This window comes from Mirounga leonina, unplaced genomic scaffold, assembly GCF_011800145.1.
Source record: "Mirounga leonina isolate KUSES-001 unplaced genomic scaffold, KU_Mleo_1.0 Mir_127, whole genome shotgun sequence".
NCBI classification, from domain to species: domain Eukaryota; kingdom Metazoa; phylum Chordata; class Mammalia; order Carnivora; family Phocidae; genus Mirounga; species Mirounga leonina.
The window spans coordinates 78,717,698-78,743,625 of record NW_023270316.1 but is presented as its reverse complement, the minus strand read 5'-3'; the positions used below and the strand labels follow the sequence as shown (position 1 = coordinate 78,743,625).

Here is a 25,928-nt window from a genome sequence, read left to right as displayed (position 1 = left end):
ACCCCCTGGAAAGTACCACAGGTTATTTCAGGACCCAGGTAAGTCCCGTGATCTGCCACCTGCCGCCTCCCCTCACAGGGCCCAAATGCAGAGCAGGGCAGGCCCAGCTCACCGGTAAGAGCAGTGAGGCAAACGGCCAAGAGGTAACGTGCTGACTGGGGCCACACTGGACCTCCCTTGCTGCAAACGGAGTTGTGTTTGTCGACCACCCACAGTGCTGCACGTCTGAGCTCACCTGGCGAGGTCTGCTTAATGACGCGCACAATCTGTTCGTTCCTCGGGTCCAGGTAGCCCATCTTGCTGATGTACTCCAGAGCGGCTTCGATACTCCGGCTGCCAGTCTGCTTCAGAGCCCTGCCTGCCATCTCCTGGGAGGAAAGCACACGGATGCTTCAGTGGGCGGTATCATTGCCTGTCATCCTAAAACAAAGCCACACTTGCGTTCCCGCCCTGGTCAGGACCGTGTGACATCCGCCCCTCTGTGCCTGCTGGGGTCCTGCAACAAGTGCTGCAGACGAGTCCCAGATTGAGCAGAGCTGGCCCCATGTCCTCAGGTGCCTCACGACAAAAGCCTCACACACACTAGACTATCGGCTATTTAGGGTATGTCACAAACACACTGGAATTCTGATGGTGGACCTGAAAGAATCTTAAGTTGTGCTTCTCTGTAGAAGACTTCTGTGATTGTACTGATAGATTCTGCTTTGTGGGTAAACCTAAAACTAGAACAGCTTAATGTGAAGAATGGTTGAAGTCAGAGACCCTAGCTTTAACCCCAGCTGACCCCTAGGCTAATTGGGAGAAGGAGAAGGTGTGGCCTGCCCACCCCGGCCCCCCACCGGAGGAGGGAAGGGTTGCCAGAGTCATTTGTAAAGAGCTTGCTGAATGCCCTGTGCTGGCTATGGTAGCTGGGAACTTGCACTTGGGCTCCTGATCTAGTGGGAGAAAGAGAAGCCAGGTCCCAAAGGAGCCCCTGGAGCAGTGCCCAACACAGGACAAGCACCCTAAAATGGCCTCTGGGATGAACAAGAGACAGAAGCTGGGGACTACCACGGGAGACACAGTGGACAAGGGTCAGCGATGAGGGATGAGGGTCAGAGGAGACGGATTCCCCCTGCTGAGGGAGGGGGCACCAGGCACTGTTGGTGGAAGAGATGGAGGCACGGCTGGCTGCCCAAGGACGGACAGAATTTGGGTAGATGGAGAGCCCAGGAGAGAAAAGGCCTTCTTGGCAGGGGGAACAGTTGGACCAGAGGCCAGGGGTGCAGAGAACGGGCGGAGTGGCAGGCAGCCAGCAGGGGTACGAGAGACAGCAGAGACGGAGCCACAGGCTGGGGCCAGACACTGCCCGGTTCTGGAGGCTTTCCAACAGGGCACATGGGGCAGTGAAAAGACCAGTTTGGGGCAGAGAGACGGTAAGCAGAGCTGGAGGCAGTCTCAGGCTGGGGAGATCAAACAGGCCAGAGCGGACGGGAAACTGGAAGGGCCAAGGTGCCTGTTGGTTGGCTCAGCAGAGCTGTGGGCAAACGGGAAGGATGGCAGAGGCCGGCCTCCTGGAGACAAAGACAGAACAGGCAGAGGCAGCAAATGGGGACTCTGTGGAAGGGGACACTGAGCACTGTGAGGGGGCGAGGGGCAGGCAAGTGGGGAGGAAGTGACAAAATGCAGAAGGGGTGGTGGCGGGAGCTGAGAGGGGGACCGAGGGCATAAGGGGTAGGAAAGCATGGCAAAGGAAATCCTGTGGCTCAGAAAGGAGAGAACAGGGGTGAGGGTGCAGGAAGACCCCAGGACGACGAGAAGGAAGTTTGGGGCTGTTCTGGGCAGAAAGACGGTGGCTGTGCTATCCAAGGGGCCACTCTGGAAAATCCGTATAGTCCCAGACACTGAGGAGGACCGAGCTCCCTGGCTTCCCCAACCAAGCGCTCTTCCGGGCTAACTCAGAACCGACCACTGTGCTGCCACCAGCCCCGTGACAGGGCATCACACACCCATGACCTTCATGAGACGGATCTGTCCGTCCATAGGTCTGTCTCCTCCTCTGGGCCTGGGAGAACCTGGTGGGGCCTGAACTCCACGTCACTTGTGGCTGTATCACCCACCTAATGAAGCAACTGGAACAACTTCAGTGCTTAATATCCCCCTGATTATATAATACTAAAATCCAGTTTTCCATTCCTGGCCGTATCCCCGCCTTATGGCAGGACAAAGCACACTGGCTGCAACCTGTGCCTATATTCTTGGTGATGCCAGGAGACACGGCAAGACAGTGCAGGGAGGGCAGGGGGTAGGGACCAATGGCCCAAGATGGGGGGGTGGGGACGTGCTGGGTGCAGGAGGCTGCGTGGGGGCGGGGCGGGGGGGGAGAGCACGAAGAGGCAGCTTAGCAGGCAGACAGAGAATGGCGGTAAGAACAGAGCTGTGTTTTGAAAGCAGAGCTTGGACTGACAGAAAGGGCAAGTGCGTCAAATCCGGTGGGGCCACTGAGAGAGAGGTGCAGAAGTGAACACGGCGATGCCTCACCTGCAGACGGGAGGTAATCCTTCAAGCTCCCTACTTCACGGCTATGTTATGCGATGAGGTCATGTCTGCAGAGAACTCTCAACAGCTCAGAGAAAAACACGGTATAAGGCCGCATCTTATCAGGATCACCCTGGAGCAAAATATGTGCCCGTGGGAGCTGACCCTAACCACAGCAGTCTGCTCTGTCTGAAACGTGACCACCAGCTCCTGTCTCCTCCAGGGGGGACTGCCAGGCATGCTCACTCCTTCAGCACCTGCCGAACAGCAGCAAGTGCTGACTCGCGGACCAAGTCAAAACAAATACATTCTCAAACTCCCTGTTTACTGGCCCCCACGACTTCAAGATTTATACGTTTACTGTGCTTTGAATCTAGGAACTTAACCAAGAAAAATCAACAGGAGACCACAAATAATGACTGTGTTCACAGCGATGCTTCAAATCATAAAACCTAACCAATGCGGGCGCCTGGGTGGCTCAGTTGGTTAAGCGACTGCCTTCGGCTCAGGTCATGATCCTGGAGTCCCGGGATCGAGTCCCGCATCCGGCTCCCTGCTCGGCAGGGAGTCTGCTTCTCCCTCTGACCCTCTCATGCTCTATCTCATTCTCTGTCTCAAATAAATAAATAAAATCTTAAAAACAAAAACAAAAACAAAAAAACCTAACCAATGCTAACGAGGCAACTTGTTTATTAAAAACCGTCAAATAATCCAGGCCTTGGGATGCATGGGTGGCTCAGATGGTTAAGCGTCTGCCTTCGGCTCAGGTCATGATCCCGGGGTCCTGGGATCGAGCCCCGCATCGGGTTCCCTGCTCGGCGGGAAGCCTGCTTCTCCCTCTCCCACTCCCCCTGCTTGTGTTCCCTCTCTGGCTGTCTCTTTCTCTGTCAAATAAATAAATTCTTAAAAAAAAAAAAATCCAGATCAGTCAAGTCTTGCCCTTGTCTGTTCCTCACCCTCTTTGGCAAAAAGTAGTTTCTACACATTAACCCTTGGAAGATGCTACTACATACACATGTGTAGCTAGGTTTTCCAGCTGAAGGAAATCCGGGATCATTTCTAAATCCACCGGGAATAAGCACCCTGCCTCTCATCCAGCCTCACCATCTGCTGCGGACTGCGAACAGACCCAAGCAGACGTCAATCCCACAGCACAACCTGCTTCCCGCACAGTTGCTCGTGCGACCTCTCTGAAGCTCCACATGACTCCGGCTGTCAGACACCAAGCCGGCAGCTTGGAGTGTCACCACGGGAACTGGCTCGGAACCTGCCTGGGGAGAGGTGCAGAGAGAGGAAGGACGGCAGCCGCTGCCTCCAGCATCCCCACAAGGTGTCCAGGCGCTGGGCTTGGCTGCCCGGTAGGAGAAGGCATGGGCCTCTCCCCGAAGGTCAGACGCCCCTCCTGACACTGGTCAGAGGTGATGGTGGGGCCAAAGGTGCCATTACACACAGTATTTCTAATGTACCCAAGAATGCCCAAATTCTGCCCTAGAGCTTAGGCACTTTTCCTGGATGGTATGTGCTCAGACACTGGCATATTTATGTGCATCCTGCACGGGCCAGCCCCCCATGCCCCTTTCTCCGGGAGCACACACCCATGTCCCGTCTGCCTCTGGACTGTCTCTTCCTCTTACCGGTCCCTGTGCCACCCCTGCACCGCCCCCCCCCCCCCACATATGCTCCTCTGTACCTTGTACTCCTATTACTGATCTGTCCCAGGACATTTAAAGTCTCCCCTACTAGTCTAGGCGCCCAACGAGCACAGGGGCAATGTCTCGTTAATTTTGATTTCCTTAGTACCTTCAGTAATAAATATCTTTGGAATCAAACTAAAAAGGCCTATAATAGAGAAAAGGAAAACAAAGCAAAAACTGAGGGAGAAAAGGGGTGACCTAATAAGGCCAAAGTTAAAGTGACGTGGCCCCTCCCCCCCCACAAGGACCACCTCATTCACAGGAGCTGTGAAAACAAAGGGATCCTCTTCCAACCATTACTAGGACCTGACTGACATGTCACTTCTTCCCACATAGCTTTTTTTCCGTGAATACCTTCCATGGAAATGCTCCGTGGGAAGCCTTGCCCTCCAAGGCAGATCTGGGAGGAATCTGGGCTCTGAGAGCCCCTTGGCTGGTGGGCCACCTGTCCCTCCCACCCTCCTTTGTTGCACAACAGGGCTTGCATGGAGTTCAAGGGAAACAATGAGGGGATGAACCATGCCCTGGGCGGGCAGAGGTGCCCCCACCCAGGAGCAGCTGCAACGGCCGCTTGAGTGAACAGGGGCCCCCAGTGCCCAGACCAGTCAGGGCAGCCAGACCTCAGCAACCACCCCTGGACCCCAACTGGGTCTGTTTGTCCCACGGCCCCTTCCACCCCACTCCCTGTCTGTCTCGTCTCAAATCCCCATTTCACAAAACTGCTTACCAATTTCCAATGGACTAATGACTGATCAGCCCTTTATCAAATTCATAATGAAAATTACTGGGAGAAAAAAAACACACCCCAAGATGCAACTAACAACAGCTAAAAGTACCTATCACAGGGATTTGCACTTGACAGAAGGGTGACTTTCTACCCGAAATTCGAACCTGAGAGGCTCAGAGATGTGGACACGGCAAAACAGTGGCGGCTCACAGCTCACAGCGTGGAAGCAAAAATGAGCAGGAGCTGATATGATCGAAAGCTAATCGTGAATCCAATCTTCACTGTAAAATTTCAATGGAAACTACTTGGTTCTGACGAAAATAAAAGTAAAAACGGAAACTACCATAAATTATCTATATTTCTAATGAAACCGAACATGGGAACTGACAAATGATGACCTTAAGCCAGTCCCAGAAAGTCACTGAAGCTTCATTTCCCACACTCTCCCCAACTTGTAGGGACTTGTCCCGCCACCTGGGGCCCAGAGGAGCCCAGACTCCTGTCTGCTAGGCTCTCCACAGACCCCACACAGTACACCATGTGGCGCAGCTGGCTCAGCTCCAAGGTACTTAATTTCCCTCCTACTAGGGAAGGCCGGAGGGTGACAGAAACCAAATGGACTATTACCTGGAAAAGAGATCCTACCAAAGGCCCTGGAGACACTTCAGGGTTCATCCCATAGCCTCCCAGTCAGCAGCAAGGAGCAAAAGTTCACGGGCAATTGGGCGGCACCTCTCCCGGACAAGCTGCCAGGGGGATGACAGACAGAAGCCACATCCCTGCGCTCGCTAGTGACCGCCACGGGCCGCACACCACACGCCAGGCACGAGCAGAGTGCGGCAAGGGTGCCCACAGCCACGTCAGGACATGGAGGATGGGAAGGGGGCTGGTGCCCTCTGGCTGAGCGAAAAGCCTGTGCACAGGCAAAAAGACAAGTGCAGTCAGGGGGATGGCAAGAGGCCAGCGCCAGGAGATGGAAGGGGATGAAGCTAAAGCCCGGCATCGGGCCCTACAGCCAAGCTGAGGAGCTGGGTCACTCATCTTCCTTTCTCAAGCACGCACCATCATTTAAAAGTCCTGATCTAGAAGTGGGCATGGCCAATCCAAGCATAAAACCTGCTCCAGAACAGGCAGCAGTATGGCAGAGCAGCACAGAGCCTCGACGTGGAGCATGGAGCCAGGCGGCCTGGCTTCACACCTGCCCCGTCACGTAGCTGTGTACCCTTCGGCCAATTATTTACCTACTTTGAGCATTTGTTTCCCTCCCTGTGAAATAAGGCTAAGAGGGCCGCTCCACAGATGAAAAGAGATAATGACATATTTCAAAACAGCACCATGTAAGGGTCTGCTCTCACAGTTCACAGAGGTATTTTAAGTGTCTCCGGTGACAAACGTAGATTATATTTGTAGATTTGATACAGATTCAATATTTAATCTTTCTAATACTTTTTGCTTTATTTTTCTTACCATAATTAGAAAGAGAACTGTCATGGGTTCCTTTTACCAAGTCTCAACAGACACCTCTGAGCTCCTCCAGTTCACCCAGGGCTGCCCCATAAATATTACTCCCTTCCGTGGGTGCTAGGACGGCCGTGCCCTAAAGCAAGCACGTGGTCCCAGCTGAAGGGGAAGGACAGTCAGGTATCCGTTCCAGTGTCTGACACTAGAAAGAGCTGGGTGAGTGGCGGAGTGACTGAATGGGACTCTGCCGGGAGATCCACAAAGGAGGAGAGGGCTGCCTGCCCAGCAAGCGAGGCGGGGAGGCGGCCAGGAGGTGCTCTGGGCAGGCTGCCTCCCGCTGGGTGGGAAGATGGAGATAAAGCACAAACAGGGCTGTACCCAACCACAGGCTGAAGGGAACGTAAAGCACAAACGCTGACCACAAAAATCAAACTATTTCCCCTGAGTTTTACTCTAGTACCTAATATGCATACCTGGGAGAGCCTCCTCTATAGAAGTTGACAAAATCGGGCGCCTGGGTGGCTCAGTCGGTTAAGCGTCTGCCTTCGGCTCAGGTCATGATCCCAGGGTCCTGGGATCGAGTCCCTCATCGGGCTCCCTGCTCAGCCAGGAGCCTGCTTCTCCCTCTCCCACTCCCCCTGCTTGTGTTCCCTCTCTCGCTGTCTCTCTCTGTCAAATAAATAAATAAAATCTTAAAAAAAAAAAAAAAGAAGTTGACAAAATCTTAAAGCTGTCCTACCATGTGTCTCTTCTATTGTTTACCGTTTACTAATTATTAGCAGTCTAAAACCAAGCAATACAGCGGGTTAACAAGACTTTGATAACTTTATGCCACCTATCAACATGCACCAAGAAAATATTACACACAACTCATTCTCCTAAAGCCCTCCAGAAAGCTTCAGTTAGGATTGCTTAGCATCTCATACCAAAGTTATGCTTCTCCAGTGGGGACTCAGATACTACGTCTACAAGCCAGCCTTCTCTTCCAGACAGCCCTCCGTGCTGGGGTTGAACCACTATACGAGGCATGCTAGATTTGGTACAGGCTGCCTCCAGGGTTCAAACTCACTTCCTTGGTGATTGCTCCGTGCCACCTAGTGCAATGACTCGCCCTGTGCAAACCCGACCTCCGTCTTCCAGTCCTCCCACTCAGTAAACAACATGCCATTCTCCCAGCCTTGGAAGCATCTTGACTTTGAGATTTCCTTCACATCCCACATCCGATCTAAAAGCATTTTTTTCTCAGCTTTACCTAGACTAGAGTGGTAGAAGATTCTGGATGCTCTGAAGGCAAAAGCATTCCACCTTAGGTATCTCTCCCAAGAGACTTCTTCTTTTACATTTTATCAATAAACTGTTGAGAACTTAAAACTGGTTCTAGCCAAAATAAATTCTGGAAAATGGGATTTCCCCCTATCTCATCTGATATGAAAGGGACTGCAGTGAGGCAGTTTAACAAAATGGCCAACTGGGTGACGTGTGGGGCATGTAGCCAAACTGCCCTCCCGCTGCCCTGGCAGAATCTTGGGCTGCTCCACACCCCAATTCCAGAGTGTCCTCCACTGCAGGTCCACTCCACCTAACATTCCCTCTGCCTAGTCCAGATCCTGCCCCTCAGTGAGCCTCCTACCCAGCAGCCCTGTCCAGCGACCAGCTCTCCAGCTGCTGCAGGGCCCCCAAAGCCCTGCCCTGCCAGCCCTGCCGCCGACACACGGCAGAAAGCCCACCGAACAGCATGAGGAGGACCAGCAATCAGTTGTGCTGTTCCTCGGCCCCAGGTGCGTGGGCTCTCGCTGCCAACTCTGCCCCAGCCTGGGGAAAAGGCCGTGGTCTGGCCAGGGATGTGCCCCACCTGCCTTTACTCTCCTGACCTGGTCACCCTCAAATGGGTGCATTTTCTCCACCACTCACAGGTCCTACAGGGCAGAGCTGTAGCAAACCTAGTCATGCGCCTACGATTTCTGACTCATAACTCACAGGAAGACAAAAGCTGGGTTCACACACTCTGTACAGCTCGATTATTTTATGGGCATCGATGCAGGACTGAGAGTAATTGAAATTCAGTGAAGAGTTATTATGTATGAAGGAAGGAATTTCCTACGGAGGTCCTTCCCCCAACCCCTTCCTGGTAAGGAAGCATTTTTCAAATGTTAGCAAAGCCATATCCCAACATTTTAATGTTCCAATTATGAATTTTGGCTAAAAAACTAGAAATGTAGAACTCAGGCCTTGTTGGGTCTATGTGGGCCTGTGTCTCCATCCTCAGTACACACACTACCAATTTAAGTTCCAAGTGAGAATAGAGGAGAAGAGTCTCTGGCCATCCCTTGCTGAAGACCCCATCTCTGGGCAAGATCCCCTGGCCACCTGAGCACTGCTGTCCTGGGACTCAAATACTCCCCTTTCCCTGCCAAATCAACGGGCACTTCCTCAGCCTGTCAAGGAAAAGGAAGACAGCACAGCCAGCTTTGAAACTGGGTGGTAGTCCTCTTCTTCACCTCAAAAAGGAATCTGATCCAGAAGCACTTTGATTTCCTGAGCATGGAGGAGAGAAATGAGCAGTGGGGTATGTGTGAAGGGCGGCCACAGTGAGCGGCAGCCCCGAGAGGAAAGGTGCCCGGGTGCCCATGAGGCTCCGGCCGCTCCCCGGAGCGCAGGAGGCCTCGCCGCGAAGTGCACATACTGTCGCAGCGCTGCTTCTGCACTGCGTTCCCTCAACCAAATGCTTCCAGGAGTTCTTTGGGAAACCAAGTGGAACACAGTGTTTCAGTGCATCCGGCTGCCAGTTTGTCAAGCCTTAGTCAGAAACACAGGCCTCGGGCGGAATGGATGTGAATCACCAGCCAGCCCGGCAGACCCGGCCTCCTACTGTTCTTTGCGCTGCACGTAGTTCCCAAAGAGAATGAAGAGCACTCTACGTGGGCTTGTAAGAGCTTCCTCATGTGCGTGCTCCAACGATGGCTGGACAAACAGAAGCAGCTCTGACTTTTAAATGTGTGTACAAGAAAAGAAAATTAATTACTACTGCACATTAGAGGCTCATAGAAACTTCAACCCCTCGTGGCGGTTAAGGTTTGTGGGACGAAGCCACTGCACCTACGCCTTATTTACACAGCAAGAGGCTCTGGGTAGAGTCACTGCTCAGCACTTTTGAGGGAAAAAAAAAATTTCTCTCTCTTTTTTTTAAGATTATATTTATTTATGTGACAGAGAAAGACATAGTGAGAAAGGGAACACAAGCAGGGGGAGTGGGAGAGCGAGAATCAGGCTTCTCGCGGAGCAGGGAGCCTGACGCGGGGCTCGATCCCAGGACCCTGGGATCATGACCTGAGCCGAAGGCAGACGCTTAACGACTGAGCCACCCAGGCGCCCCAGAAAAAAAAAAAAAAATTCTTAAAGTAACCTGTAGGTAAGGGAATGAAGAATAAATCTGACCTAAAATTAAACATAAAAAATTTTCAACCTTGCCAATAATCAAAGAAACACTAATAAAATAGTACTTTATAACTACTCTTAGCACTGGAATAAACCACTATAAAGATAAATGGGTTGGTGAAATTCTTCAACAGTCCCAGATTTTTGGTGGCAATATAAACCATCATACTCCTTTAAGATGAATGTTTGTTATTAAGTATCAGTAGTTATAAAATTTGCTTGTACCCTGATTAAATAATTTTACTTCTTGAATTTTATTCTCAGGCTATTTTTCTTTTTTTAAGTAATCTCCACCATCAACGTGGGGCTTGAACTCATGGCCCCAAGAGATCAAGAGTCTCATGCTCTACTGACTGAGCCAGCCAGGTGTCCCTTTCAGGCTAATTTAAAATAATATTTTAAAAATATTTTAAAAATCAATTTGTACCAAGAAGTGTCAGAATAAGACATAATAAATCAGCTCTTTAAATAGAAGGGGGTGGGATGGGAGCTGGAAGGAGCTTAAATACCCAATGATAGAATGATTATGTTAATTATAGTTAATGTATTACCCAGAACATACTAATACAGCCATAAAAATACTTTCTATGGCCACAATCCTTTTACTTGCCAAATATTTACTGAGCACCTCCTACTGTTCTCAATACTGAATATGCAGGGCGCCTGGGTGGCTCAGTTGTTGAGCGTCTGCCTTCGGCTCAGGTCATGATCCCAGGGTCCTGGGATCAAGCCCCACATTGGGCTCCCTGCTCTGCGGGAAGCCTGCTTCTCCCTCTCCCACTCCCCCTGCTTGTGTTCCCTCTCTCGCTATATCTATCTCTGTCAAATAAATAAATAAAATCTTAAAAAAAAAATACTGAATATGCAGCAGTGAACAAAATATGCAACTTTCAAAAGTGTAAACAACATGCAAAAATGCTTATGTACAAAATGTTATGTGTCTTAGTACCTTAGCTATGTATAAATTAATTTTTTGTCTGTGAACAAGGGCTTAATTAGAACGTGAGAAAAAGAGTCTGACTTAATTTTATGTTGAAATACCCATGATTTCTTTTTGTTAAAGACAGTAACAAAGTAAGAGTATTTATTGATGCACATGTCATATTCCATTAGAATAAAACTACCTGTATTATCTAGCTACATCATTGTGGGCTGATGACAAAAATTCTTCAGATTACTGTTAAGTCCAATGAGAGAGATAGATTTCACAAGGTAATCCCTCTAAAATACCATGATATTGAGGGATATTTGCTAAAATGCTAAAGATTTTTACTTTTGCTACTGTCGAGGTAGGTGAAGAGAGGTATGCACACTCCATGGAAACTTAATATAGCAAAATTCCCTCTTAGCTTTTATACATACATATGGTTTCAGGGGTCCCCGATCCTCTCTTTCTATTTGTGTGTGCCTGTGTCTAAAAATGAGCACCAACAACTCCTCCGTCCCCGTACACACGGGCTGCGGCCCCTGGAGGAAGGTGGAGGCTATTGCTCCTCCCCTTCAGTCACGGTCGGCCTGGGACCAGCTCCAGTGGTATGAACCACAAGTGGAACTATGCCAGTTGTGCGCCTTGCCTCGCCTTCAAGAGGCCTGGCTGCTTCCGTCCTTACTCTCTGGCTCTCTGTGTGGCTAGAGAGAGACCCAGCCAGCCTCAGCAGCTCCAGCCCACCCCGCTGCAGTTCTGGCATGTGGGTGATGCCATCTTGGATGCTCAACCCCCAGCTGAGCTCCCAGTGGAATGAACCACAAGGAACCCCAGCAAACGCCACATGGAGCAGAAGAACTGTCCAGGAGAGTCCAGCCAACCCAGAGGATCCTCATAAATAATAAAATTATTGTTATTTTTCAGCCACCAAAAGTTCTGGGATGGATTGTTACACAACAGGTAATTGACAATTATAACAGTGTATAATCTGAAAAAGTACGTTCACCTATTTATTTTATCTTAAACTTTGTATTTAGTTATCATAATTTGGCTGCATATTCAGCAGTAAGTACTACCTTTTTAAGTGGTCTTACAACTCTGTAGGTCCTCAAATAAATATCTGGTTGGGTTAATATTTGGCTACAAAATTATTATTATATCTCTAAATGTTTTTGTTCTCTTAAAGGAGTACCAAATTCTTGGCTATGACTTGTTACAATAACTTAGATCCAATCTCTTTTTGAGAAAAATAAACTATTTTTTTCAGTCATGAAAGTAATAGAAAAATAAATATACAAAACCATTTTAAAGTGCTTCAGGAAAGAATGGGTGAATCTTTCTTTTTTTTTTTCTTAAGGGAGAACTCCTGGGTCCCAACCATATGTGTGCATAGGCATGCACTTGCGTGTGCACACAGCCCACAGTCTGGGCTTAGGAAACCAGCACTGCACTGGGCTTCCCAGTCCCAGCCTCCAACCTGCAGGCACCCCTGTGCTCTGGCAGGAAGCCCTTTGGCTCCAGCAGCACCAGGGAACAATCCAGCAGCATCCTGATCCAAGGAGTGAGAGCCAAAGCCCAACAGAGATTGAGCAAGAGCTTCACACAGCAGAATCTGCTCTGGCCCCTTCCAGAGCACCTCCCCCACCCAACAAGACATCCCTGTTTTTAAGAAGGACAGCAGGTACTCTAAAATTTGGCTGGTACAATTCAGCAAAAAAAAATAAGCATACACACCAAAGCACAGGGGAGTTATCATGTGCCTCACTTCTACCAAGTCTCTAAAACAACCTCTACTGCTGAAGGAAACAATGAAGGAAATCCAGATCATCACTTTCAGTGTTCTGAGTGCTTAGGGAAGCAAGAAGCCTTTGGCAGACAGCACAGAAATGGTGCAATCCACAGGAAGCAATGATGCTGGCCCCATAGAAGACAGAATTCTAAGGAAACTTCTGGTAACCATCAGCCAGAGGGTTTGACTTCTCAAGGTCCATGTTTTCCCAGCACAAAAGAAAACCTATCACTAAGAGCTCACACTTTTTTAAAGAATGAGCTGAAGGATGCCAGGTGGAGGGCAGGGCTGAGTGCAGGTAGAAGATAGATCAACAAACTTTCTGGTAAAGAGGACAAGATCATATACAGAGAGAACTTAGAAAGAACATAACCTGACCTTGACAGTGGGTAATTGAATAGATGCTAAGAGACCCAAAGCCAGCTTTCTTGGCTCCCTCTGTTGGGGAGAGCTCAGGCTAGCCAGGACGGCACCAACCTCAGGCTTTCTCCTGTGGCTTTCTCTTCCTTTCAAGATAGGTTCAGAGGTCAGGACAAGAGTCCAGAAGGAAGGGCTTGCCAAAGCTTGGGAGTTCATCTGCAAACTCAACTCTGAACTTCCACTGTTGTCTGACAGGGACAGAGGTAAGATAAATACTAAAGATAAGGTAAGACAAAAGGCCACCTGCCATTTGTCTTCAGCTGCCTAGAGGAGCATTACCCAGTGGTAAGAATTATGACAGGAGGTAATTTTGAGTTTTAATTCACACTCTTTTTTTTTTTTTTTAAAGATTTTATTTATTTGACAGAGAGAGAGGGAACACCAGCAGGGGGAGTGGGAGAGGGAGAAGCAGGCTTCCCGCCAAGCAGGGAGCCTGATGCGGGGCTCGATCCCAGGACCCTGGGATCATGACCTGAGCCGAAGGCAGGTGCTTAACGACTGAGCCACCCAGGCGCCCTACTGTGCGTGTTTTTATCAAAGATACCGGTACCCATCCCTGGTCTCCAACACCCACCCCATCCTTGAAAAAAGAGCAAGTGGATGACCGGTTCAACTCTACGAAAAACCGTCTGGCACCAAAGCTTACGTGCTGTGATGGGACTGAGTTTATGAAAGACTAGCCTGTGCCAGGACGGGGCATCAAGCTGGCCAAAAGATAAACCAGAGTCCTCAAAGCTGAAGCATGAAAAGCTTAAACATGATTCTGGACAAACAGATTTCTCTGACTGGGCTCCAAGCCAATGCTGGCTCTTGAAATTAAGTCCACCAAATATACGTGGGAAGACTGGCTGCTCTTCACTTCCAGACAAATGCTGCCTGTCAAGGTCTACCCTTGTCTATGACCCGCTTACCTGAACACAGCACGTGGGCCTGCCTCAGGAGCCCATGCTTTTGTCATAGAACTTGAAGCTTGTTTTCTTTGCTTTTTAAGTGAGTAACTGTTTTTGTTTTACTGTGTCTTCTGGGCCCTCTGTGCTGCCTCTGTCTCACCTTGTTGGGGATGGTCAGCCCATTTGCATCAAGGGGAGGGGGCGTTTGGATGCAGTGTACACAGAGCCCTCTTCCCTGAGGTTATTTTTTTTAATGTTATCAAGTAAATGGGAATATCTAGAAAGCTATAGGCTCATCAAAGAAGACAGCAATCTGCTACTTCTACAAGTACTCTTGAAAGATATCATGTAATATATTAATTACAGTATAATTTATTGAAACATATAAATATCTTAGTTATGAAACATGGTAGTGAAAACTGAAACTCCCTAGTTAAGTTTTTATGTATTTTTCAGAAACAGTTACAGTATAACTTTGAAATAGATACATATCGGAGAGTTAACTTTTAATTCACATCTCCAAGGACTTGGAAGCTCTGTAACAATTTTCATTTTCCAACAATGCTTTATTTTTATTTATTTTATTTTATTTTTTATTTTTATTTTTATTTTTTTAAGATTTTATTTATTTGAGAGAGAGAGAATGAGAGAGAGCACATGAAAGGGGGGAGGGTCAGAGGGAGAAGCAGACTCCCTGCTGAGCAGGGAGCCCGACGTGGGACTCGATCCAGGGACTCCAGGATCATGACCTGAGCCGAAGGCAGTCGCTTAACCAACTGAGCCACCCAGGCGCCCTATTTTTATTTTTTATTTTTATTTTAAGTAGACTTCACAACCAATGTGGGGCTTGAACTCACAACCCTGAGATTAAGAACTGCATGCTCTACTGACTGAGCCAGCCAGGAGCTCCTCCATTAGTGCTTTAAAATCCACTCATTTTGTTTCAAACTTGGCTGTGACTACCAGTTATAATTTTTCTTAATTCTACGTGGCTGACAGTGAAATCTCAGGACAAGCATTGCCAAATAGTGGTATAAATTTTATGTTAAAAAATATAGATCTGTTTGGCAAGAACGTGGAGAAAAGGGAACCCTCATGCACTGTTGGTGGGAATGTAAATTGATATAGCCACTGTGGAAAACAGTATGGACCTTCCTCAAAAAATTAAAAATAAGAATACCATATGACCCAGCAATTCCACTTCTGGGTATTTATCCAAAGGAAATAAAAATACTAACTCAAAAAGATGTTTGTCCAGCATTATTTACAGTAGCCAAGACATGGAAGCAATCTCACTTACATGTAGAAGCTTAGAAAAAAACAAAACGAAATAAAACCCCCAAAAGCAAGCTCATAAGTACAGAAAACTGATTGGCAGTTGTCAGAGGTGAAGGGTAGGGAGTGGGCAAAGTGGGTAAAGGGGTCAAAAGGTACAAACTTCCGGTTATAAAATAAATAAGTCCTGGGCATGTAATGCATAGCATGGTGACTGCAGTTAATAATACTGTATTGTGTATTTGAAAGCTGCTAGAGGGTAGATCCTAAAAGTTCTCAACAAGAAAAAAATTTTGTAACTATGTATGGTGATAGATGTTAACTAGATTTATTATTTTTTTTATAAAGATTTTACCCATTCATTTGAGAGACAGAGAGAGCACACAAGCAGGGGGAGAGGCAAAGGGAGAGGGAGAAGCAGGGTCCCCACAGAGCCAGCCGGGAGCCTGATGTGGGGCTTGATCCCAGGACCTGGAGATCATGACCTGAGCCGAAGGCAGACGCCTAACCATCTGAGTCACCCAGGCGCCCCAGATATTAACTAGATTTAATGTGACAATCATTTTGCAATATCGAATCATTATGTTATATACCCTAAATTAATGTTACATGTCAATCATACCTCAATTTTTAAAAAAATCTGTGTACAACATTTAAAAATATTTTTTAAAGATTTTATTTATTTATTTATTTGAGAGAGAGAGAGAGAGAGAGCGCACCTGCACGGTGTGTAGGGGGGAGGACGGGCAGAGGGAGAAGGAGAAGCAGACTCCCGGCTGAGCAGGGAGCCCAATGTGGCACTCAATCCCAGGACCCTGAGATCATGACCCAAGCCCAAGGCGGACACTTAGCAGACTGAACCGCCCAGGTGCCCCAACATTTTAATATTTTTAATATTAAATAGAATGCTACATTTAAATTCTTCTTTGTTTTAAAGATTGTATTCATTTATTTGACAGAGAACTAGAGAGCACAAGCAGGGGAAGTGGTAGGCAGAGAGAGAAGCAGGGAGCCTGATGCGGGACTCGATGCCAGGACCCCGGGATCATGACCTGAGCCAAAGGCAGATGCTCAACCGACTGAGCCACCCAGGTACCCTCCATTTAAATTCTTGTTGTGCCCGATAGGGCAAGGATAGCTTTTGCCAAGTTCAGATGACAAACACGTTTCTCAGTCCCCAGTTTTTCCCAGGAAGGAAGAATTCATCTATGACATTTCTTAGAGCACCAAGGAGTGAACCCAGGCCTTTGGAGAGCCGTTGCTGCGGGCTACGGTGCCACGAAGCTCTCTCCTACTCAGGGGACAAGGCGCAGGCCAGGCCCAGCACAGCAGTCCGGGGCAGCCACGGCCGGAGGACACAGAGGAGCGGGTGTGGGCGCAGATGGGTGTGCGAGAGAGGGAGAGAGGGACAAATTGGTTGTGGTAGAAAAAGGGGGCCAAAACCGATGTAATTCTACATTTGGGGGAAGACTTAAAAAAGTGTCTTCCTCTAAAATTACAAAAAGGATCAAGAACACATGGCTCCAGCGCTCTCCATGCCAGTAACTGTCACCAACAACTCTCAGTGCCTTCAATCCTGCCAGGCTAATCGTCTCACAAAACTTTGTAACTGGAGAAGAACAATCCTATTAGTGAGGAGACACAACTAACCATGCAGTGAAGGAACAACCCGAGACACGAACACAACGTCAGCTCCGTGCGGCAGGATCAGGGGTGAATTTTATATTCTTCACACACTCCCTACACTTTCCAAATCTGCTATAATAAGTTTGTATTGTTTCTGTATTCGGAAAATAAAGTCTTTATAGAAATGCATCACCACCACCCTCTCCTACATACACACGAACACCCCACTCTGGTAATGCCTGAATGCAGGTGCCCCTTCTCTCCTCCTGGCCTTCCTGACTCCGGCTGGAATCCCCTCCCTCAAGACCCACCCACACACCACCGCCCTCCTTGGCCTCTGTCCCCTCCCCTAAGCTGTACCCCGGCACGTGGGCTGCGCTCGCAATGGTTTGCCACTCTGAAACGCATCACAGAAATCTATCACATGGCATCATGTCCTAGGACCTTTGCTCACGCTGCTTCCAACGCTGGAATGTCAGGCCCACTCCCAGCTCCTGCTTGACAAATACCTACACACTTCTGCAGACTCGGCTCAAGCCCTCATCTCTACCACGACACCCACCCTGATGCCCCTCTCTTCACCCTCCAACAACCACCCAGGAGAACTGACTTCTCAGTCTTCTTTCCATGGAACTGGTATCACTGAGTTTTACTTACTGTTTTATATACTGCCTGCTCCTACTGGACTGTGGCCACATTTACTGAAAGCCCACTACTCAGTCATTTATTCAAGAAATATATCTACTGAGGGCCCACCATGTACCAGGCACCATTCTAGGCCCTGGGGAGACAGAGATAAACAATACTGAGGGAAATCACAAATTACAAGTGCTACGTGGAAAAACGTCAAATAAGGGTGATAGGGAGTGTGTGTGTCAGGGATACGGGGTTGCTATTTTCTAAAGGGTGGTGTTTGAAGGCCTTTCTATTATGGGAATATGTGAACAAAGATCTGAAGGAAGGGCGGGAGTGAAGCCGAAGGTTTCTGCAGGAAGTGGGAACAGCGACTACAAAGGCCCTGAGGCAGGTAAGAGCGCGTTCAAGAAAGAGCAGGCTCAGTGTGGCTGGAATGGAGCAGGCAGGACAGGACAGCAGAGACTCGCAGGCTGCGATGCTACTTGGACTACGGCCGCAGGAAACAGTACATTTTACACGAAAACTCCGTACGCACGCGCCTAACCAAACCAACTGATTCAACACCAGCTGCGTGCTGCACTCTTCCATCCCTCCTCTACTCCCTGGCTTTGAAACGCTGGACACGATCCTGCAGATTCATTTCAGGATGAAAACGGGCGACAAACCACTGGGTGGGAACTCAGCGCATAGGCCATGATAAGGACTCTGGCTTTCACCCTGAGTGAGACCAGAAGCCACACAAGAGCCCAAGATCTGCCTTCTGCTTTAAAAGGATTGCTCAGGCTACTGTGTGAGAATGGACTGTAACGGTGTGAGGGGAGGTCAGGTAGCACGACAGACCTGCCTGACTCCATAAACTCTTTGGCGGGCCACGGTGGGCGGGGGCTCTCCTGGGACTCCTGCCGGGCTCTCAGCTCCAGCAGGGCCTCTGCACGGGCTCCTGCCACAGCTCTTGGCGGGGAGGGGTGTATCTCCTCAATGTGGGGCAGCCTCATGGGTACCATTGGGAGAAAGACTCAAGACTGAGACAGAAACGCGCCGGGAACTGTGCACATGGTCTCCAATCCTCAGAAGAACTCCAAAATGCCAGTATTCACGTTTTATGAAAATCAGGAGACTGAGGCTCGGAATGAGTAATCATATTGCGAGTTCATGCCGTCGGTGGTTCAAACCCAAACAGTCAAAAGAAGTCCGATGTCATTAGTAATCCGAGAACTGCATTTTCTTTTTTAGAGAGCGAGCGAGCATACCAGTGGGGGTGGGGGGAGAGGGAGAGAGAATCTCAAGCAGATCACATGCCCAGCACAGAGCCCAATGCGGGGCTCGATCTCACAACCCTGAGATCATGACCTGAGCCAAAATCAAGAGTCACTTACCCGACTGAGCCACCCACGTGCCCCCAGAACTGCATTTTTAATTTAAGTTCAATTTAGTTAACATAGTGTATTATTAGTGTCAGGGGTAGAATTTAGTGTTTCTTCAGTTGCCTTTAACACCCAGTGCTCATCACATCACGTGCTCTCCTTAATACCCATCACCTGGTTACCCCATCCTCCTACCCCCTTCCCCTCCAGCATGAGTTGTTTGTGGGGAGGCAGCCCTCGGTTTGTTCCCTACAATTAAAGAGTCTCTTATGGTTTGCCTCCCTCCAGAACTGCATTTTTAAAAACTATTTCACACCCCTTAGGTTGACATATTTAAAAGGTCTGACACCACCAGTTACTGGCAAGGACAGGGAGACCTGCCCTGATAAACCAAGGAAAGGAGTGTGAAATAGTATAACCACAGAGGAGAATACTTTGACAATATCTAGGAAAGTTAAAGATGCTCAAATCCCATGACCTCAAATCCCATGAAATCCTACTTCTAGGTATACAGTCTAGGGAAATCTCCATGTTCATAAGAGGACATACAGAAGAATGCTCACTGCACTTCTTTGGTAAAAGAAAACTGGAAACACTCTGAATGTCTATCAACAGGATAATGGATAGATAGGTGATGATATAATTAGACAATGCAATACAACTGGACAATTAAGATGAATTAGAGCCTCTTCTATCAACAAGGATAAATCTCAAAAACATGTTGCATGAAAAAAGTAAGTTGCAAAATCATACTGTACAGAGTTTTTTTTAATTTGTAAAACAGTACTGTGTATTGGTTATCGTATGCATGGGAATGAGAAGATGAATTCAGGATAACAGTGGCTGGGGAGGGAAGGGAGAGATCAAGGCTGGAAGAGCCCAGAGAAGCCCCACTACGTACATAATACAGTGTTTCTGTAAAAGTCTCTGAAACAGCACCACAATTCCTGACTTCAAGTTATATTAAAGCTGTAGTCATTAAAACAGTATGGTGCATTGGCACAAAAATAGACACATAGATCAATGGAACAGAATAGAGAACTCAAAAATAAACCCACAATTATATGATCAATTAACCTTCCACAATGCAGGAAAAACTATACAATGGGAAAAACTCTCTTCACCAAAGGTGTTGGGAAAACTGGACAGCTACATGCAAAAGAATGAAACTGGACCACTTTCTGTAAGAAATACACAAAAATAAATTCAAAATGGATTAAAGACCTAAAAACCATAAAAATCCTAGGAGAGGTCAGACAGTAATGTCTCTGACATGAACCATAGCAACATTTTTCTAGATCCGTTTCCTAAGGCAAGGGAAACAACAACAAAACTAAAAGGCAAACTACTGAATGGGAGAAGATATTTACAAGTGGCATATCTGATAAACGGTTAGTGTCCAAAATATATAAAGTACTTACAAAACTCAACACTGAAAAAACAAATAATCTGATTAGAAAATAGGCAGAAGGTATAAACAGACATTTCTCCACAGAAGACATACAAATAGCCAACAGACACGTGAAAAGATGCTCATCATCACTTACCATCAGGAAATGCCAATCAAAACTACAATGAGCTACCACCTCACACCTGTCAGCGTGGCTAAAATCAACAACACAAGAAACAGCAGGTGTTGGCAAAGATGTGGAGAAAAAGGAACCCTCGTGCACTGTTGGTGGGAACGCAGATTGCTATAGCTTCTGTAGAAAACGGTATGGAGGTTCCTCAAAAACATTAAAAGTAGAACTACCCTGTGATCCAGTAACGCACTACTGGGTATTTACCCAAAGAATATTAAAAAACTAATTCAAAGGGATACATGCACCCCTATGGTTTTTTTTTTTTTTTTAAGATTTTATTTATTTATTTGACAGAGAGAGAGACAGCGAGAGAGGGAACACAAGCAGGGGGAGTGGGAGAGGGCGAAGCAAGCTTCCCGCGGAGCAGGGAGCCCGATGCGGGGCTCGATCCCAGGACCCTGGGATCATGACCTGAGCCGAAGGCAGACGCTCAATGCACTGAGCCACCCAGGTGCCCCCATGCACCCCTATGTTCATAGCAGCATTATTTACAATAGCCAAATTATGGAAGCAGCCCAAGTGTCCATCAATGGATGAATGGATAAAGAAGAGGTGGTGTGTGTGTGTGTGTATATATACACATACATACATATATATATACATACATACATACACACAATGGAATATTATTAAACCATAAAAAATGAAATCTGCCATTTGCAACGACATGGACGGAGCTAGAGGGTATTATGCTAATCGAAATCAGTCAAAGAAAGACAAACACCATATGATTTCACTCATATGTGGAATTTAAGAAACAAAACAAGCAAAGGGAAAACAGAGAGAGACAAATCAAGAAACAGACTCTTAATTATAGAGAACAGAATGATGGTCACCAGAGAGAGAGGTGGGTGAAATAGGTGATGCGGATTAAGAAGGGCATGTTCATGATGTGCACCAGGTGTTGTATGGAAGTGATGAATTGCTATACTGTACACCTGAAACTAATAACACACTGTATGTTAACTAAATGGAATTAAAATAAAAACTTAAAAAAAGTCTCTGAAACAAATGTGGGGAAATGTTCTCTTATTCTCCTTTTATAAATGTTTGAAAGATTACATCATCATCAATCATCACCAAAATACTCAACAATAAAACCAAGACCCAGCTTCTCTTTGTCCCACGGTCTTACTTCACAATCCTGCCTCCTTATCCTGTGTGCTCTCAGGGCCAAAAACTGAGTCATATTCATGTTTGTATCCATTGTGCTTAGCAAACAGGGACTGCTCAATGTTTGGTTAAGTAATGAACAAATGAGTAAGTGTACAAAAGCACAGCTCTTTCATGCCTTGGTTTCCCTACCACCTTGCAAACTCTTGGGAGGCAGGAACAAGCACCATCTCACATCTGATTCAGTGCCCCGGAGACCTTTTCACAGTGTCATATAACCTGTTCTTCCTTTGCTCCTGTCTCCTCACCCTCTCCTCTCAGGCAACTATCTGAAAATCCCTCTGGCAAATTGGTTCAAATTCTCTGTTGACAACTGGCCCAGCAAACCATGTGTAACAATGAAATCGTTGATTAAAAGTATATCCACCTGAGTGTTGCCTACAGGGTGAAATACTACAAATGAATGGAGTGTCCCCAAATAAATTAATGTCTGTCATCCATTTAGTGAAATACAACAGTTTTTTTTAAAGTGCTAGAGAGTAAAATTTTATGACATAGGAAAATGTTTATAATACATTGTTAAGTAAAAACAAACAACAAAAAATGGATAACAAAAATATTTGGGCCTTCAGCTTCTAACTGATGCATTAGCCACAACTCTCGTTACTCTGCTTAGTTTTTCCATCATACTCTTAAGTGACAATCACAGTGAAGAAGAAGGGATTTCAGTTCAGAACCCAATGGAGGGGCAGCCATGGACTCCACATACACCCAAGTGCATGATGGGAGCCCACAGGGCAGGGGAGGGTGGAAAAGAGGGTGCTCCGCACAGTGCACCCGAGTCTTTGGGTCCCCACTCTGTGCAGGAGACCCTGGACCAGAAGCACCCAAATCAGAGACTACAGCACAGCAAGCGGCAGATAGGAAGCACCAGAATAAAGCAGGGAGACTGAGCCAGACACGCTGAATTGACTGCAGCCCATCGTCCTCCCCTGTCCTTGAGAACAGACCTCCCAGAGCCACTGGCCATCTCGCCACTTGAGGGTCTCCCCTGGAAAAACCCAAGGGCTCCTGAAACAAGCCTCCAGAAACAGACATTTGTGGGACTGGCTCTCCACCTGACCACCCTACAGTGAAGCCCCCATCAATAGGCCCCACCTCAGCATTTTAGTGCATCGCTCCCAAATCACTAGATACTCGAGAACGTCTCCCAAAAGCCAACACCAATCAAACAGTACCTACAACATGACCCTGTTCTTGTAAAATTTTTAAAAATCAGAGCATATACCAACATTAGTGGTTAATGGTGGCTACCTCGTAGTGGTGGCAGCATGATTTTCCAGAAATGCATGCCAAACACCTTATTAACAGGCCCCATGACCCTTCCTACTTCCTCTCACTTCTTCTTTGGCTACTCTTCTGAAATATCTGTCTTCCTTCAAAGACTGAAACTGACTTCTAAAGATGGTGCACATGTGTCAGCTTCTGGTTGAAAGAATCTGCACATCCTCCCCACATCCTTTCTACCCCTCCATGGGTCTCAGACACTCACCAAATGTGCACTCTGACCCTGCTGCAAGCCACAAGGCTGTAGGTAATGCTTCTCGTCTCAGGGAGGATGGTGCTTTTAACTGGTCACTGTACCCACAAGTGGCAGAGAGCCGATAAACAAGAAGTCAGAAAATGCACAACTCCTCAAGTGCATTAACATTTTCTCTGAGAAACGGCTATTCTGCATGGCAAGTGTCTCTATGTGAAAGACGATTAAACTATTCTGAGTACACGCTACTGCTAGGAGGCTCTGCCCGAGGCTAGACATTTCAAAATCTGGTGTGCTTCTTTCTGGACTGGACAATCTGGGGGCAAAATACCAGCTGGCTAGAGTTAACAGCCTTCCAAAAATGATAGACTGTTGCCTTTATTAATGTTAGCCAAAAGCTTCAGCACTTCCACTAGGAAATTTTCTAATTAAATTTTCTTTCTTTTCCTTCTTCGTCCCTTCCCTCCTTTCTTTTTTAAAGATTTTATTTTTAAGTAATTGCCACATCCAACGTGGGGCTCAAACTCACAATGCTGAAATTTTAAGAGTTGCACACTGTACCGACTGGGCCAGCCTGGTGCGCTTCTAGTCAAATTTTCTACCTACCAGCGTTCCCCCCTTTCAATGCCTAGGAAACGCCATTTATGCCACCGGGCACAGCCCACAACTGTAAGATGTTGGTAGATTTTTGAAGGGAGTGGGCAGCATGAGAGGACAGTGCTGGCAAAGAGCACGTGCCGTGCCAGGCCCTTTACTTAAATCATTTCGTATCCATCCCACAACCACCCTGGGAAAAAGAGCATTACCAGCCATGCTTCCAAGATGGAAAAACTGTGGCGGGAACAGATTAGCAATCTACCCAAAGTGACAAAGATAACACAGATGGAGTGGTGTTAAGGAGAGGAGAAGCTTGTTTCTATTACAAAGCAACTATTTAAGGTATAGAGATTTTGTTCATGTCAATGTCTTCATCATCTTGGCTAGAACATTTCATTCATTCAAACCGTTATTAAATCACCAAACCAGTAAGGGGCCCGGTTCTAGGTATTGGGGATGCAGCAGTGACAGAGCAGACAAAGGCCTCTGCTCATGAGAGTTCCTATACCTAAAAATTCTCATTGCTTGCTCATTTAGGCCAGGTCAGCCAACCAGATGTAGCGACAGGTAAAGTGGGGCTTTCAGGGGTTATGAGTAACTACTCACTAGAGTTAGGGAAGCTTGAGGTTAGTCCCAGTAGGACCAGCTGTCCTGGCTTGATGCCTGAGTAATCCGCTCATCCTCAGGATGTGAGCAATGTGCTTGAGCCAAGACTTTATAAAAGCAAAAATCAGTGTGTTAACTCCAAAATGCATGGGAAGAGTCGAATTTTCTGTAGACAAGACCTAAAACAGGCAGGAAAGGTAAAGATAAGGTTGTTTGAAAAGCTACACTCAAAAAGACTGTAAATGATATAAAGTCCTGACCTTTGTTTCAAGGCCCTGTAACAGAGTTCCATTTTAATGGTTCACCTTTCACATTGATATTGACGTGCTCTTTTTATTCTCTGAAATGTCCTTTTCCTTGTCCTCCCATTAAATTTGTATAGCTCATTTAAAAATGAAATAAGGAAGCAGATTTAAAAGGCTAAATAATTTAGGGGGAAAAACAGATAAAAGGGAATTATTCTAAAAAACAAGAACAGGACAATATGAGGTCTGTGACACAAGTCCCCACTCCCTGGATGGGAAGGCGTGGCGCTAGGGAATCCAGCAGCTTCCCTTCTTACTAGTTCTCTCAAAGATGAGAGCAAACCACAGAGGACAATTAGCAATTCAACCATCTATCCTCTCAGGTCAAATGATCATCTGAAACAAATTCCAAAATTGAGACACACCAGCCAAAGAAAGTAATAATGCAGTCAGGTTAAACAAACCAAAAAAGCCAATTTGCCCTGCTGTATGGTTTGGCTTAGCTCAATACTGAAGTATGAATAAAGCATAACTTTTGCTAAGGCACTGCTATGAAGGAAGTATTTTTGGATGAAAAGTATATGCTTGATGTGTATTAGAAAATTATATGCCAGGAGGGTTCTACAATCACTTTCAGATAGCACAGAAATGCCGAGGCGGTGCGCTGAAGCAGCGCCCCTCGCGACAATGCATGCTTCAGCCACCGAGTCAGAAAGGCACTGACCATCAGCCCATCCACGAACACAAGTTCTGCTGATTTCACTGAACTGGACAAATTTGTTTCTGCGGCCAGCATGGCTGCTATCAGCCTTGAAGTCCAATTTGAGCAACAAAAATAAACATCAAAGGGCCAAGGGAAGAATGAATATGATACTTAAAAAAATTCATTGAGTGGTTTATTTTTTTATTTTTTTATTTTTTAAAGATTTTATTTATTTATTTGAGAGAGAGAGACTGAGAGAGAGAGAGCATGAGAGGGGGGAGGGTCGGGAGGGTCAGAGGGAGAAGCAGACTCCCTGCTGAGCAGGGAGCCCGATGCGGGACTCGATCCCGGGACTCCAGGATCATGACCTGAGCCGAAGGCAGTCGCTTAACCAACTGAGCCACCCAGGCGCCCTCATTGAGTGGTTTAACTTCAGAGCCTCAACTACATGAACACTCCTTTCTTAGAAATTCACAAATAACACCTAACGTTCTTTATCCAGTTGGGAAATCTAAGCTATTCTAAGATCTTGTCTGTTGTAGGACAATTTAGTTTGGAAAAAAGGTATTGAAAATATATTTGTTGGCTGGCTGTAAACTCCAAGGGGGGCTGTAAACTCAGGTCTATTATGTTCACTATAGTACCCTTGGGGTCCTAACACAGTGCCTGGCACACAGTAGGCATGCCACAATGTGTGCCGAGTCAGTGATACTAGGAATTTCTTTTGAGTTTCCAATGCATGGTGTTCTAAGTAAAACTGTATAACCCTCTTGGTCCAGTAA

General features: G+C 47.0%; 1 protein-coding gene across 1 annotated transcript in view; it reads right to left on the bottom strand.

Moving 5' to 3' along the window:
• The window catches only part of LATS2 (large tumor suppressor kinase 2), a 75,804-nt gene that overhangs the window by 12,637 nt on the left and 37,239 nt on the right, over positions 1 to 25,928 (bottom strand). The window contains exon 3 of the mRNA XM_035003717.1: positions 236 to 368. Coding sequence (XP_034859608.1) covers positions 236 to 368 — 133 coding nt within the window. The remainder of the gene's footprint in view (positions 1 to 235; positions 369 to 25,928) is intronic.